Source organism: Chaetomium strumarium (assembly GCF_033439665.1).
Source record: "Chaetomium strumarium strain CBS 333.67 chromosome Unknown B0T15scaffold_7, whole genome shotgun sequence".
In the NCBI taxonomy this organism is placed as follows: Eukaryota; Fungi; Ascomycota; class Sordariomycetes; order Sordariales; family Chaetomiaceae; genus Chaetomium; species Chaetomium strumarium.
The window spans coordinates 1,061,260-1,076,797 of NW_026944435.1; the positions used below are offsets into that span (position 1 = coordinate 1,061,260).

The window sequence follows — 15,538 nt, forward strand, 5'->3', positions numbered from 1 at the left end:
AGTACGTACCCGCGGGGTTGTTCCCGCCCGTTAGGCCGGCGCCGGATCCGCATCATACACGTGTAGGACCGGCAGAAAAAAATAGTTCGGCTGCAGCACGAAAAACTTCGATATTCTCAAATGACTAGGAACAATCGTCCGTTCCACTACTCAACCACTGTCGTTTCCTTTAACTAGGTCTTCGGCAGCTTATTTGGATCTTCTTATCGCCCAATTGGGTCGTTCTCATCATCTGTTCCTCTACATTCGGCACATTTTTCTTTTGCTTCGAGAGCAGATCTGCACAGTGAGCCGGCCTTCGAATTTGTAGTCCCTGTTTAGTCCCTCCGCCGGTTTGCCCGGAGCTACCACGATATCACCCCGGAAAATAGACCTGAAAATGGCCGATGCACCGTCAAACGCCGCCGCCGTGACCAGTATGTGTTCCGGGCTGCCATCCATTAGTTCGCAGCCCCGCGTGCCCGACTGACGGAAGCCCCTCTCTCAGACAACCCGGCCTCGGAAACCCCCGCAGCGCAGGATACCCCCGCCGAGAACCCCGAGACAACTCAGCCGGCGGAAGACGGCGCGGAGCAGCCAGAAGGTGTGTCTAGACACAGCTCAACGCACACATGCCTGTCGTGATTGCTCTCTAACCGCTTCTCAGACGCCCCCTTTGTCGTGAAGGTCATCCTTCCCCACGACGACAAGCCGTTGGACCTTGCGGTATGTGCTTGACAGCCCGGATGGTGGTGTCAGGGCAGTACTAAAACCTGGGCCCAGATCTCCCCCTTAGAGCAAATCCACGAGATCCGCCAGACCATCATCGAGCACCCCGTTGCGATTCAGTATTCCTGCTTCCACCTCGAACACAACGGGAAACGCATCAATGACTTCGTGCTGGTCTCGGACGTCGAGGGCCTTGCTGCAGACTCCGAACTGCACGTTGTCGAGGATCCCTACACGGAGAAAGAGGCTCGGATCCATTTCATCCGCATCCGGGAACTGATCGGTGCCGCCGGAGACCGCACCGACACTGCACGGGGCATTCTCGCCGGTGTTTCGATACATGACGATGTCGTGGCCGCAGCCGCCGAGGAGGCCGAGAAGGAGGTGCAGCCGTACGACTTTACTGCGACGCCCAGTCTTTCCGTGCTCCTTCCCAAAGAGACGCCACCAGCACCTAAGACTGTCAAGCTGATCTCGCTATCGCCGTGGAACCCGCCCCCGGCGCAATGGCGGCAGAAAGGCCATCTGCTCTACCTCACAGTGACGACAAACGAGGGCGAGCAGTACCATATTACCAGCCACGTGGGGGGCTTCTTCGTCAACAACTGCAGCAAGGACAAGTTCAGCCCAACGCCCAGGACCGATGCGAAGGCTGCCTCGGCCCATTCCCTCTTCACCTTGCTCACCAAGATCTCAGCGTCGTTTGAGAAGTCCTTTGGCGAGTTCCAGCAGATCGCAAACGGCAAGGAGATCTTGGCAACGTTCCAGCTCGGCAACACCGTGCCTTCAGCGCCTTGGATTGTGCCGTCCTCCTCATCACCAACGTGTGCCCACGTTCCTGACCCGACGAGGTCGCAGGAAACACTCCTGCTTGGCGGTGCGGACAACGCCGATTCCCTGAGAGACTGGAACGAGGAGTTCCAGTCCGCGAAAGAGCTTCCCAGGGATTCCATCCAGGACCGCGTCTTCAGGGAAAGGCTGCTTGCCAAGCTCCATGCTGACTACTGCGAGATGGCTGCTCGCGGCGCCGTGCTAGTCGCACGTGGCGAAGTCACCCCCCTGAATCCTACTGAGGGCAGGGACGCCCAGATCTTCGTGTACAATAACGTCTTCTTTTCCTTTGGCGCCGACGGTGTCGGCACCTTCACTAGCGAGGGCGGTGACGAAGCTGCGCGGGTTGCCACCGGAAAGGATGTCCTCGGTGTGAAGCTTGTGAACCAGCTCGACATCGACGGCCTGTACACTCCGGGCACCGTTGTTGTCGACTATCTGGGCAAGCGTATTGTCGGCCAGAGCATTGTCCCCGGCATCTTCAAGCAGCCCGAGCCCGGTGAGACACAGATTCATTACGGTGCCGTGGAGGGCAAGGAAATTGTCGCCGCCGACCAAAGCTTTGTGCCGTCCTTTGAGAAGCTGGCCCAGTCGCTCCGAGTGAAGAAGCACCCGGTGTGGGACAAGGACAACAAGCGCTTCGACCTGGAGGCTAGCGTTGAGATGAAGGGTCTCCTCGGCACCGATGGGCGCAAGTACGTGCTCGATCTGTACCGCATCACGCCGCTGGACATTGCCTGGATGGAGGAGGGCGACCCGAAGGGTGCCGAGTATCCCCACCGCATGACGGTGCTGCGTCCTGAACTGGTGGAGGCTCTAGGCAAGCAGAAGGCTCGCGACTATGTCGCCGCCGAGCTACAGAAGCGCGGCGCGCTGAAACAGCAAGGCGAGGATGCCAAGGACGAGAAGCCAGAAGACGAGAAGGCCGAGGAGAAGGTGGAAGAAAAGAGCGAGCAAAAGACTGACGAAAAGACCGAGGAGAAGAGCGAGGAAGCCAAGCCTGAGGGTGCTGAAGAGACCGCTGCCAATGAGGAGAAGGACGAGGAGAAGACGGAGAAGGATAACCGGATCGACATGTCCAACTTCAAATTCGCGCTCAATCCCGATGTCTTCAGTGGCCAGAACCCTCAGACGGACGAGGAAAAGGAAGAGATGGCCAAGGACGAGCAAGAGGTGCGGGACGCGTGTGCCTACCTCCGGGACACAGTCATCCCTTCCCTGATCCGGGAGCTCAGCGAGTCAGACATCAGCTTCCCCATGGACGGCCGGCAACTCACGGCACTGCTGCACCGCCGCGGCATCAACCTTCGGTACCTCGGGAAGCTCGCATCCCTGAGCGACAACACCCGCTTGGCGTGCTTCCGTGAGGTCTGCGTCCGCGAAATGATCGCGAGGTCGTTCAAGCACGTCGCTGCCAAATACCTGAAGACGCTGCCTCTGCCGCTCACTTCCTCCTGCTTCTCACATCTCCTGAACTGCCTTTTGGGTACTGGACTGAACCCCAAGCCGGTTGCCGACATCGACGAGTCGTACCGGGCCCTCTTTAGCGAGGCCGATCTTGCGTTCGAGCAGGTCACGCCGGAGAGCCTGAGGGAGGAAGTCCAGAGCGAGACGGCTCGCCGGTTCAGGTTCGTCCTGCAGGATAGCTGGTGGAGTCAGATCAGGCACCTGCAGCTGCTTCGCGAGATCTGCCTGAAGCTCGGTCTCCAGATCCAGATCAAGAACTTCCACTTCATCCCGCCTGCCGAGCCTGAGCCTGCCGTGCAGACTAACGGTCAGCCCCAGGCGGCGGAGCCTTCCGGCAAGAAGAAGAACAAGAAGAAGTCTCGCGACGGGTCGCCAGCCAGGGCGCCCTCGCCCGTTGCCGCGCCACACACATTCAGCCCTGAAGACTTCGTCAATGTGGTGCCCATCATCAAGGACTCGTGCCCGCGCAGCGCGCTGTCGGAGGAGGCGCTGGAAGCTGGCCGCCTTTCCATCTACCAGAACCAGAGGAAGCTCGGTGAAGACCTTCTCCTCGAATCCCTGTCTCTGCACGAGCAGATCTACGGCCCGGTCCATCCCGAGGTCGCCCAGATGTACCATACGCTGTCTCAGCTGTACTTCCAGCTGGATCAGAAGGATGCCGCGGTGGAGCTGGCCAAGAAGGCCGCCATCATCGCTGAGCGGACGGTTGGCCTCGACTCGGCCGAGACTGTGTTGAACTACCTCAATCTCAGTCTATTCCTCCACCAGCGCGGTGACAGCAAGCTAGCGCTCGGCTATGCCAAGCATGCCCTCGACATCTGGAAGATCATTTACGGGCCGGATCATCCGGACACGATCACCACGCTCAACAACTACGCCGTGATGCTGCAGAGCATCAAGGCCTACCACGAGTCGCGCCGCTGGTTTGAGGAGTCCCTGCGCGTGTGCGAGAAGGTGTTTGGCAGGTCGTCCATCAACTCGGCGACGCTACTCTTCCAGCTGGCGCAGGCCCTCGCTCTCGACCAGGACTCCAAGGCGGCCGTCGACCGCATGCGCGAGAGCTACAACATCTTCCGCAACGCGCTCGGCCCGGAGGACAAGAACACCAAGGAGGCCGAGCACTGGCTGGAGCAGCTCACCCACAACGCCGTCTCCATCGCCAAGCAGGCCAAGGACCTCCAAGCGCGCCGCGCCCGTGCGGGCTTCCGCTTTGCCTCGCGGGGCGTGAGTGTCGGTACTTCCGCTACGACTGCTGGAGCCTCCGGGACCTCTGAGCTTGCGGGCAAGCCCACTCCTCCGCCCTCGATGGACAACAAAACCATCGATGAGCTAGTCCGGTATATCGAGGGCACGGACAAGAAGAAGAAGAGCACTGGTGGTTCCGGGGGTGGTGCCAGTGGCAAGAAACGCACCGGCAGGAGCAACCCGAAGCGGCGGGGCGGTGCCGGGGGTGCTAGCGCTTGAGCTACCAGCTTGCTAGGTCCTGCTAGACGCTACCTATTTCGCGTGGATTGGTCGCTGCTAGGTATCGCAGAGCAAAGCCACCTTGCCATCGTCACTACACAAGCTCTCTGCGATTTGCACAGACACCTCAAAACATAGCTGTATTATGTATCCTAGCAAACTTGCTCATTTTCTGTACTATAGATATGAGAGGCGGAATCGGGAAAAGGAAAAAGAAAAAAATGGGGGTATGAGAGCGTGGAGCAGCAGGTATCAGCTTCATGTTCTTATGTTTTCAGTTGGCTGGCGACAAGGGCAGAGCTGAACGGGCGGCATGCATTCCCGGGTTTCATTACCAGTCAAGGGATGCTGCGATGGGGGGATGGCAAAAGTACGGGGTGGGAAAAGAACAGACTATGGATGACTAACGGCGGGGAGGTATAGGTACCGAGCTCATGGGCGGCTTATTGGGTAGAAGGAGGGGAAGTTGAGCTGATAATGCCGTAATGACACACATCTTCGCTCTGCAACTGCCTCGACTTGAATGTCAAGATTCATCAGACCATATAGTTTTGAGGTCTCAAGTATCCCTTCCATACCTAGGCTGCACACTATCGTTCAAATCCAACTGACCTTGGAGTTGCTTTACACACCTATAGATGTGATTTGCCAATTTAGTTAGGTATCTAGAAGCGACGTGCATAGTCTCAGCACGTGTCGGGTCTATCACACTGTTGTTTACTTCCAGGTCCAAGTTGTGCTTGAACAGAGGAGATTTGAAACAACATATAATAATAATCTATGCCCGGTGGATTAAAGAAGGACGCGCACTCATCACATACACTTGCGCCGAGCGTAAAGGGCGGGAATCTAGGGATTCACAGCGAGTCCTCGAGGGACTTGAGACAACATTGACAACTGCTTTAGGAGGTCATGCCCTGGGAGGGCACTGTATGATATTACTGTGCCCGCCTCCGAATTTCTCAATCTCCATTCTTGGGCCCTTGCTGGTGATGACGAACAAAGGCAATGACGTGCACGTGAAGCCCCACTTTGCCCCGCCAAGCTTGAGAGATATCAGACTGTCATTGGCTACTCATCCTCTGTACCTGCCTCGCGCCTTTCAGTCGCCAACGCGAAAATCATCCCGGGGGGCAAGCGTGTGTTCAATTAAACAAATCCATTCCCACGAGACCTCACAATCGCATCGATTGTTCACATTCGTTGCAGACCCTTTCACAACAGAACGAGCTCCGTTTTATCTGCGTCATCTCGAAGGTGTCGGTGCTTATTAGCATCAATTTTCTTATCAAACATACGAAACATACTGGACATTTGCGCGCCCAGCAATCGAGGTGTCGCATTCAGTGGCAGGTTCGCTGCGGGCAACTTTGAATTCCGACCGAGCAGCCAACCTCTCACCCCAAGCATAACGGTCAACCGCACCGACGTCAACCCCTCCTTTCCGATACTTGACCCTATGATTTTAGCGCACATTCGCGCACACACGAGATGCCCGCGCAACAGAAACGTGCACAACGTGCTCGACGAGAGTTGCGCAGCGATGCAGCTACTGCATCTTCGTCGCCGTCGCACCCCTCAAAGCGACGCAGAGTGGTAAGACTTGTCTGTGCCCCGCGGTTGCCCACACCTTCCACTCTATGGCCCACCCTAATCACCGAGTCTGCGCTTCGCAACCAAGCTGCACTCTGTTCCATAGTGCTGACAATGCTGCTTTCGACTAAGACCGATGACGCGGCCATCGAATCTGCCGAGACCTCCGAGCCCATTGACGAGGGCGACTCGTCCCATGCTGCTGACCAGTCTTTGGTCGAAGATGATGACCAGCTTGTCACAAGGGTGACTCAGCATCTTATGGCTCCCGCAGTGCCAGTACAGGCCAGCAGAGATCACTCCAACAGCATCCATGAGGCCAAGGAGGAAGGAGTCAAGGCATATGCTAAGATCGCTGCGCTCGACTGGACCTACTACATCACTAAGCTTCAGGTCAACATAGGCCGTTCGTCCGAGCCCGCGCAACCACGAACAGACGATGACAACCAAGACCCCGATGCGGTGAACATAGACTTGGGTCCCAGCAAATTGGTTTCACGGCTACATGCCGTTATCTACTTCAACCGCGACCAGGAGAAGTGGTGGTTGCTTGTCAAGGGTCGCAATTCGCTCAAGGTGGATGGGACTCTGTGGAAGGCGGGCCAAGCTGGGCCCCTGCGGAGTGGCGAAGTCATTGAGATTGGCGGCGTGGAGATGATGTTCGTGCTTCCCATTGAGCTTAGCCCCCTGAGGATTGCTCAGCAATACCTCGAGCGGGCAGGCATCGTGAAGCCGGAATCTTCAACGGCTCCCTCGCGGACGACGCGCCATCCCCTTCCATCGGGAGATGGAACTCACTCAAGCTCCCCGAGTAAATCGTCACGCGCTCAAAGCTCACAAAAGCCCTTGGCTCCGGCGCCGCCTGACTATAAGCGACCTGGGACTCCGCCGTCTGCGCGGGGCCGTGTTGCCTCGGCGAGCAAGACCCAGCTTGAGACTACTCCGTTACTCATGAGCCACAGCGATGTGGATCTAAGCCTAGATGAGAATCGGCACATCAAACCTCAGTTTAGCTATGCTCAAATGATCACGCAGGCGATCATGAACACCCCGGAACAAAAGCTTAACCTGGCTGGTATCTACCACTATATCCAGTCTCGATACGCCTATTACAGGCATCAGCCCCCCAACGGCTGGCAGGTAGGTCTTTCCCAGAGCGTGCTATTGTTAGACAGAGCTAATCCCTTCACAGAACTCGATCCGACACAATCTATCACTGAACAAAGCGTTTGAGAAGATCGCCCGGTCTACGGATGAGCCGGGAAAGGGCATGAAATGGCAACTTGTCCCAGAATCCCGTGACGAAATGGTCCGCACAGCCTGGCGAGGGGGCCGCGGTGGTCACCGTGGCTCCTCGAATCCGTCGTCACCTAGCCAATTTAATTACATAACCTCGGGTCCCAGGGACATGGCTGCGAGGGACCCTCTCTCGGGTCGCAAGCGAAAGGTCTCGCCTTCGGGCTCACCCCAACCCCGTTCGTCACTTCGGGACTCGCACTTGACGCCTGTACGCCCGATACGGAAGCCGTTGCCCGACGAAGCCGGCGGTGCCACCGATGACAGTCCCCTTCCCCGCATCCGAAAGCCAAATATCTCAAGCACACTGGGTCTGGTGGAGAACGCACCTGGATCACCAACGCTGCCACCGTCGTACCCGCAAGAGGACAGTGCTTCTTTCGTCACGCCAGCACCGCATCGAGTACACCCCAAGTTGGCGCCCCCGAGCACGGCTCAACGGCCGAGCCAGCTCATGCCAACCAGCTCTCCAGCCCCGTTTTGGAAGTACCTCGATACGCCCGCGAAGCAGCCGTTCGATACCAGCCCGTCAAAGGCACTAGGCGGCCTTCCGCCTCCCAGTAGCAGTCCGCCGCCGCCGATGCGGAGGGCCAAGTCGCCGGTTCGAAGCCCGACGAGGGCGTCCAGCCGAGCGCCAGAGAATGAGTCGCCGAGCCCGACGGCAGATGAAGAGGAACATGGTTTCGATCTGACCAAGTAAGTTGTTGCCCCGTTCCTAAAACACGAGAGTTGGGTATGTGCAACAGCCAGCTAACACTGCGCGACAGGGGCTTCCAGAGCATTGGTAGCTATCATGCGCCTGTTAGCCATGGCCAGCAAGTGAAACCTGCGTCCAATGGTGACCTGTCCGCCAGCGGCAGTGCCTAGGTCGCGCACTGAGGACTCCGTTTCACAGATCTCGTCGCGCCGCCACCAGACCCGCCGCTTCATCCAACGGCGGTGCATACGCTTGGTGATACGCCATTGTCTCGTTCCATTCTCAGCATCTTTTACTCTGTGGCATACGAACAACAAGAAAAATATACTGTGAGCGAACCGTTTGGGCCCAACGCGAAGTGAAATATCCGGACCTCCCGTCTCAACAAGGTCGCTGAGGACATCTCGATACACCACACCTGTCTCGCAACCACCGCTTCTCGGTTTAACTCCCTCATCTTTCCTCTTTCATCTTTGGAGTGAGCAACTTAGCTTAGGTGCCGAGCGCATTTGTGGAGGATCCCTCCCACCCGGCTTCTGTTGTCATTCACGGCGTCATTTGTTGTATAGGCATATCAGGCGCTTGGTCACTGGGCCATTCGCTCTGCGTGGAGTTGAGGGGCCTTGGAAGGTTGGAGGCGTATTGGTTTGGTCACGATGGGTTGATGAATCTGCCATGGGATGGCCAGAATGCGCATGAGTATACGTTTCCTATTCAGTCTTTCCAGGAGTTAGTTGTTATTGGCGTCGGCTGGTATGTGGAGTCAGGTCCCGTGTACGGCTATCGGGACGTCGTATTGGCTATTGTAGCATTGTATCGGATGCGATGCGTTCCAACGAGGTTGCAAGGGTCATGAGGGGATACTTTGGGGGATCTCCGTCGATTTTGTTTGTTCGTCTCCATGCTTGATATGCAATGCTTGATGAACACTTGCGACTGTCTCCCTCCTACCTCCCGCTAGGACCCCTGATCGTCGTGGAAATTCCAACCTTGCTATCAAACATGCTCACTGCAATAAAAGACTTTGAATGCTACAGTGACCAGAGCCCGTTATTATCTATCCAAGTAGAGAAAGGAGGGCTGTCATCGGCTCGCAAGTCGGGTGAGGGATGAGAGATCTGTGTAATGTTGGGCTTAGGTTCCCCATGTCTGGTTGGACTTCCATCCGACTGGATGGATGTTCTTTCTTGGGGGCAGCAATCCTCTTGGTTAGTAGAGGTAGTTTTATTTCCAGTTTGTCAACTTTCAGTTGGTCAAAAGTACCTACTGCTGCCCTTCCTTGCTTTCTCGGCCCGAACACGGATAGTAGAGTCGTCGGGCCAGAATCCTAGATTGCAACCTTTTCCGGTCCTCGTGGTTCCACGCGGAGCCTGATACCTATTACATGTCAACATCATAATGGTTTCCTGTCAGAGCCTTGTTCCCGTTGCTCGCTTGCTGGTCAATGGTTTGCAGGGGTGGCCAGGGCAACCAAGGGGCCAGATCAAAGTGCATTTGAAAAACACTTCTTTTCAAACCCGCTCTGTGCACACATTTTCTCAACCAGGTATGCTCCTGTGTAAGAATGAATGGCATGTTCAATCAAGCTCGCGTCTTCACCCCGAGGCAGCTGCTCCCTCGCCTGCCGCGCAACATAGCTGCCTCCCGTTCTAAAAGGACAAGCTCTTCTACACAGCGCGCTGCTGAGAAAGTTGGAGCTGAAAGGGGCGTCCAGGCCATGGTACCTGCCTTTCTGACAGCTGACAAAAACCTACCAGATCAGAGAAGATGGTCGCGGTGGCCCTCATCATGGTTTACACCTTACATCAAGCGGCTTTGGTCGTTCTAGTTGCTCGGTTCCTTTCACCAACCACCACCCGCCCGCCTCAGCGTTTTCCTTCTTTGATTACAATTAAGAAACCAGGTCCTGCCCATGGCGTCCTTCTTCATCGGGGAATATCCGAGCTCTCGAGTTGCAGGTTCCCAACCTTGACGTTTGCGATCTGAAGGGCAAATAAGGGGCTAGAATCGTTGGCTGAAGGGGCAAAATACTAGTAGATTGATGGAAATGTGGGCATGAATGTATGGACGATGAGGTAACAAGACAACTTCTCGAATGAGGGCATTACGTCAAGATGCCGTACGCAGCCAGACATCAGACGAATACGCACGCACTCTATGCCGAACGCGCAAAGCTTGATCCAAGCTTTTCCCGCCACATCCTCTAGGTATTTAGACCCTCACGTCACAGGCGTATCCGCGGAAAGTGACCTTCCACATCCTTTCACATCGATCACAACCACTTGACTGACGCGTGAGATCGTCCAACACAAACATTTCCAACCCGGCTTCAAACTCATCTCGCGCAATGGCGGCATCCCACATGTTCTACTACTCCCTCTCATATCTCGGACTTTACCGGACCAAGCCAACGAAGCTCGTCTTCGTCGGGCTCAACCATGCCGGGAAGTCAAGCCTGCTCCAAAATTGTGCAGATCATGTGCCGGACTTCGCTGCGGCCACATCGCACACATCGCACCCCGGCTCAGACTCGGAGACGCTGATCAAGGGCAACGTTTCATTCACCACTCTCGACGTCGGCCGTCATCACCGAGACCGCGAGCTATGGATAGAAAGCATCCGTGGGGCCTTGGGTATCGTCTTCATGGTCGACGCCCACGATACTAAGCGATTCGACGAAGCCGCGGCAGAACTTCACGCCCTCTCTGCTGCCGAGGAACTTGAGGGAGTGCCGTTCTTAGTGCTAGGCAATAAAATCGACCATCCCGATGCAAGTACGTGATGATTCCCCGGCGTCTGTTGAAATAACTACTGCCGCTTTATGCTATTGCTAACCTGACGCATCATCGAAACAGTCACGACGGCACAGGTCATCCGGGATCGACTGCGGGTGGACGAAATTCAAAACCGGCCAATCAGGGTATTCATGTGCTCAGTAGCCGCAAGGCTGGGATACGGGGAGGGTATTGGATGGCTTGCAAGCAAGATATAGTAGGGAACAGGTGAAAGACTTATCTCAGAACCAGACTTCCTGGGCTGGTGCAGACCTAACACCATACACCCTTCTAATGTAATTACTTCGGGGGCCAACATCAGGGCTGCCACATTCCAGATCAGATGACTTCAATCTCAACGCCTGGAACTACCCGCTTACCCAATACGCCTGGCCCTACGGGAAAGAAAGATAACTTGAAAGTAACCTAGACATCAAGACAAGGGCCATCTCCCACTACGCCATCCCCCAATGCCCCTCCAACGCCTTCAAGGCCCCCTTGAAATCCGGCACCTCATCCGCACTCGCCGCCGGCTTGGCCCACCGCACAAACCCGCCCGCATCAACGGCATATGCTCCCCCGATCTGCCACTTGCTACCGCTTTCTGCGTTCCGGTTCCTTTGTTTGTTCCCGTCAGTTTCGCTCTTCCCACCTTTCATGCATGAGAGGGGAAAAAGGAAAACGAGAAAATGTAAATACAAGGGTTGTGCGTAAAAGTAAGAGCAGAGAGAGAGAGAGAGAGAGAGAGAGAGAGAGAGAGAGTGAGAGTGTGTGTGTGTGTGTGTTTCCCCTTACCAGATCCCCTCCTCAGTTCCAAGCTTCCAGGTATGCCACATCGCCAGCGGATTCAAGGCGTACCAATACGAACCCGTCCCCAGCCCCCAGGCATGGTAGAGCTGCCTGGATGTGTCGACGATCACCTGGACGTCCCACTCGCCTCCTACTTCAACAATCCTGCGTGTAGAGGTTGTTAGCCATAGGTAGGTAGTACCTAGGCAGCTACCTTATGCTTCTGCCTTGCTTGGAATCCGAGCGGTGTTGAGACCGAAGGTCGGGATTGAGGCGGTTTACGGCGGGGGAGTCAAAAAATAAAATAAATATAGAAGGCTAAAAATAAACAAAAATAAAAAGAAGGGGGGGGGGGGGGGGGGGGGGGGAGATGAAGGATCGGGCCAGTAGATGGGGATGGAAGAGAAGAAGAGGAAGGGAAGGGAAGGGCATACCACTTATCTGTATCCTTCTGCGACGACTGCGAGACGGCGATACAGTGGACTTCCGGGTGGTGATTTGACAGATCAGTGAGCAGCTTGAAAGTCTTCTCGGCGACTGTGACTCAATAAGGTAACTGGAAATGAGTGAGATGCCCCTTTAAAGAGAGATTGGGGGGGTGGGGGTTGGCGATGCAGGTGGTGGGTGAGCGAGCAGACTTACACGGGCAACCGCAGTGCCTGAGGAAAACGACCAGCACGGGCTTGTCCCGAGGAAACTGTACGTCCTTGCCCAAGGTTGGCGCACGGTCGCCTACTTTAGGCACGGGCGCTAGAACCGGCTGTTGTTGGGCCATTTATTAGAATCTAAGGTATGTATTGTACCTTAGTTATCTGGGAGTCTGTAACTGTTGTTCTCGAATTTGGCTAATAAGCGACGTGGAAGGCTGGGTATGAATATATTGTAGCAGGCCAATTCCGCTAGAGCCCGAACGGAATGCGCCTCCTTTTCCTCTTCTCAGTTCCGAGCTCGGTTGAAATGCTAGGCACCTATTTTACGTTGGAGATGAACGGAGGCAATTTTGTGAAGGGAAGCTAGGGGAATCAGGTGCAGAAGCTCTGGCTTGCCCTTGATGTCATTCGTGAACATTCTCTGGAGCTTACCGCCGCCTCTTCCGAAGGTGGGCTGATAAGATAAGCGTGTAAGTGAGCCCGCGTTCCATCTCCAGACTCCAGAGGGTCCAGCTGCCTGTGAAGCGGATATGGTACCACTTTTGATGGGTACTTGATGAAGCTACTGATGGAAATTATGAAACATTACATTGAATCTGTGAATCGTGGAAAAGCCTCGTCTGCTGCTGCTTCCCAGAGCAACGGCTACTTGAAGACCAGCCCAAGCAAGCCCTTCGGCCATCGTCATGTATGTATACGCCCTCTTCTCAACATCGTTTCCCAACCAGATCCTCTGCGCAAGGTTATAGATGATGACCAGCCTACACAGTGCTTCCTAAAGATCGCCCTTCAGCCGCGGGTATCTATCCTTGTGTTTCCCAGCCCAAGAGACGTTCAACCCCAATTGTCTACCGAAATGTATACAAAGATATGTGAATATACAGCGACGTCTCCCAGAAGTTTCCACGGCTCGGCCTACGCTACCGACACATGCTCGGCCATCACATCCCAATCTGCGTGTAACCCGCCAAGCTTCCTGAACAACAGGAGGCTGGTCCCATCCTCGTCGTCCGGCCCGATGATGGACGCATGCACTCGAAACCTCTCAGGCACGTCAAACGGCGCGTCTGCGCTGCGCTCCCCCGTCGTAGGACTTAGCTGGCCCAGACTTAGGCCCGAGAAAGGCTGGAAAGTAGGCATGTGCATCGCTAGCCTCTGCCTCATATCCATCTCCGCTCGGTGAAGCGGCGGAGACCGGTCAGATCCCATCGAGGAGGGTGCTTTCCGTGACAGCGACGGCTGCCGCGAGTGGGACCGCGAATGGGGCTGGGAGCGTGGATTGGATGGCAACGGCATGGCGAACGGGTTATCCTCCAACGGCGTGGGCGGTTCTAGCGCGATGCCCGGCGGTAGCTGCGAAGAGGTACCGAGGTCCCATGGTTCGGTTGGCTCCTCGGTAGACGTGCCAATATAAGGGGTCGATGCGGTGGCCGGGGCACCGTGGTCGTCGATCGAGGACGCGGTGGAAGGTGCGATGCTGAAAGAATGAGCGGTCGACCCTTCGGTCGGATCGAACAACAGCGTCGGGTCGATCGGCATGTGCCCTGCGAGGTCGCCTACGCTTGCCAGGTCTGCCGCACTCCCGGTAGTCGAGGGCGAGGAGCCGGAGGACGTCACCGGCGCCTGCGCAGTGTCAAAGCTGCCGAAGGGTGTCCCTCCGAAGGGTGCCCCATGACCAAATGAGTTGAATGTCTCTGGAAAAAGTGCATTTGACAGGCTGGCAGCCCATGGCACTTCACTTTGGCTGGAAGAGAGGGGTAGGAGCGCCGGCAGCTCGGGAGGCGAGGGGCGTCGAGATATTTGCTGACTGCTTGTATGCCGCAGATGCTTCTCCTCGAGCCGCATCGTCCGGTCTGCAATGTCGGCCCAAACGTCAGCCCGCCACATGTTCTCACGCCGCGTCGGGTTCCGTCGGAGGAGGTCGAGTGCGGCGCGTCGGACAATCGGGTGTCTACACTTGGCGGCCACGAAGTAGAGCGGCGCGATGATGTGCATGTCAAAAGTGAACATGGCGCTGAACCGGCGCGTGTCGGCTGTTGGCGGCCCAGGCGCTGCGGTTTCCCCCTGATTTGTGGGATGAGGTGCGAAGGAGTCAAGGAAATCTTTGGCCAGCGGGATGATGGCTGAGAAGGTGTCGACGAAATCGTCAAAGACTGTCTCGTGCTTGCTGAGCGCTGTGGAGACCCAGATGTAGGTCGTGTGGACGTGGATCTGGATCAAGGCAATTGAACCGGCTGGCGGATCCCGACATCTTGTTGACCGGTACAGCGAGAAGGCGACGTTGAACTTGGCAAGCTTCCTCAGGAGGCGATCCCGTTCATCCTCGAATTCCCGCAGTTGCTCGTCGGGAATCTCAACAATCTTGGCTGCGTGCGTCTTCTTGGCGAACCGAAGACACTCGTGCATAAAGTCATAGAGTACGTATCTAACCTCGTCTATCGTCTCAAATACCACGGGCACCTCGGTCAAGGTCTTGAGAGGCGTCGGTATCGCGGCAGCTTCGCCGCTGAACATGAGCAACGTGAGGCTCAGTCTTGTGTACATGGGCACCAGGTGCTGTTTGATGAGGTCGATCTCAGGATTCGGCGTCGATGCCTTACGGGCAAGCTGGCTCAAAATCTGGCCGCCCTGTGTGAGATGGAGGAGCGACGGCCTGTCCTTGCTCTGCATGAACTCGATGCATACAAAGAGAACACATGTCAGGAGGGGAACCAGCGGCCGCGCATCGACGGTGCGCATCTGGTCCAACAGGCAGGCGATAGCCCGGTTGTACTGATACAGGGCGAAGGAGCTCCGATCTTCCGAACTGAGGTAGGGAGTCATCGTGGCGGCCTGTATCATGCTCTCGTGCAGGCTGCTGACGGCGAGAATGGCGTGCTTAACGGCCGGCTCGGATTGGGATATCTGTAGAACCAGCACGCGCCAGAAGGCGCTGTCGAGGTCGCCAGACAGACAGGGCGCCGTGACGTGCTGGAAGAAGTGGAAGGCTCGCCTCTCATCCGACGACGCCCAGTCGTAGAATGGCGCCGGCGGTGCTGTGGGCGTCCGCATGTGCCCAACCTCGCTGACGCCCTGCCCGGCGGCCCGGCGCCGTCGTTGGGCCATAGTTTTGCCGTCCAGGTAGCCATCGCACCTTCGGCCGGTCTTGGTGCAGCGCATGCAGTAAGGCTTCGCTTCGTCGCATTTCACCTTGCGGATCCTGACCCGCACCAAAACAAAGTCCGAAGTCAGCAATGATGCCTCAGTGACTTGCGGTTGCTCCGTGCTTC

At 56.3% G+C, this 15,538-nt stretch overlaps 4 protein-coding genes across 4 annotated transcripts; 3 read left to right on the top strand and 1 right to left on the bottom strand.

Annotated features, from left to right (window-relative positions):
• The first annotated feature begins 278 nt into the window (after positions 1-278).
• On the top strand, positions 279-4,672 carry B0T15DRAFT_297833 (clustered mitochondria-domain-containing protein). The gene is made up of 4 exons (XM_062863783.1): positions 279-416; positions 488-583; positions 647-705; positions 763-4,672. The coding sequence occupies exons 1-4, from the start codon at positions 380-382 to the stop codon at positions 4,468-4,470; spliced, it is 3,900 nt and encodes a 1,299-aa protein (XP_062718020.1). The 5' UTR covers positions 279-379; the 3' UTR covers positions 4,471-4,672.
• A 1,289-nt stretch (positions 4,673-5,961) lies between these two features.
• Positions 5,962-8,059, top strand: B0T15DRAFT_487452 (fork head domain-containing protein; the record flags this gene model as incomplete). Its single annotated transcript, XM_062866441.1, has 3 exons — positions 5,962-6,066; positions 6,196-7,203; positions 7,256-8,059. The coding sequence occupies 3 exons, from the start codon at positions 5,962-5,964 to the stop codon at positions 8,057-8,059; spliced, it is 1,917 nt and encodes a 638-aa protein (XP_062718021.1).
• A 2,344-nt stretch (positions 8,060-10,403) lies between these two features.
• B0T15DRAFT_561962 (small COPII coat GTPase sar1) lies at positions 10,404-11,291 on the top strand (the record flags this gene model as incomplete). The annotated part of the gene is made up of 2 exons (XM_062870563.1): positions 10,404-10,830; positions 10,912-11,291. The coding sequence occupies 2 exons, from the start codon at positions 10,404-10,406 to the stop codon at positions 11,046-11,048; spliced, it is 564 nt and encodes a 187-aa protein (XP_062718022.1). The 3' UTR covers positions 11,049-11,291.
• On the bottom strand, positions 11,286-15,374 carry B0T15DRAFT_403256 (uncharacterized protein; the record flags this gene model as incomplete). The annotated part of the gene is made up of 4 exons (XM_062865197.1): positions 11,286-11,448; positions 11,626-11,784; positions 12,262-12,351; positions 13,297-15,374. The coding sequence occupies 4 exons, from the start codon at positions 15,372-15,374 to the stop codon at positions 11,286-11,288; spliced, it is 2,490 nt and encodes an 829-aa protein (XP_062718023.1).
• Positions 15,375-15,538: the final 164 nt, after the last annotated feature.

Coding starts and splice junctions, on each gene's coding strand:
- B0T15DRAFT_297833 (XM_062863783.1), top strand. CDS start 380: ATGGCCGATGCACCGTCAAACGCCGCCGCCGTGACCA. Junction 417..487: donor AAACGCCGCCGCCGTGACCA/GTATGTGTTCCG, acceptor CCCCTCTCTCAG/ACAACCCGGCCTCGGAAACC. Junction 706..762: donor ACAAGCCGTTGGACCTTGCG/GTATGTGCTTGA, acceptor ACCTGGGCCCAG/ATCTCCCCCTTAGAGCAAAT.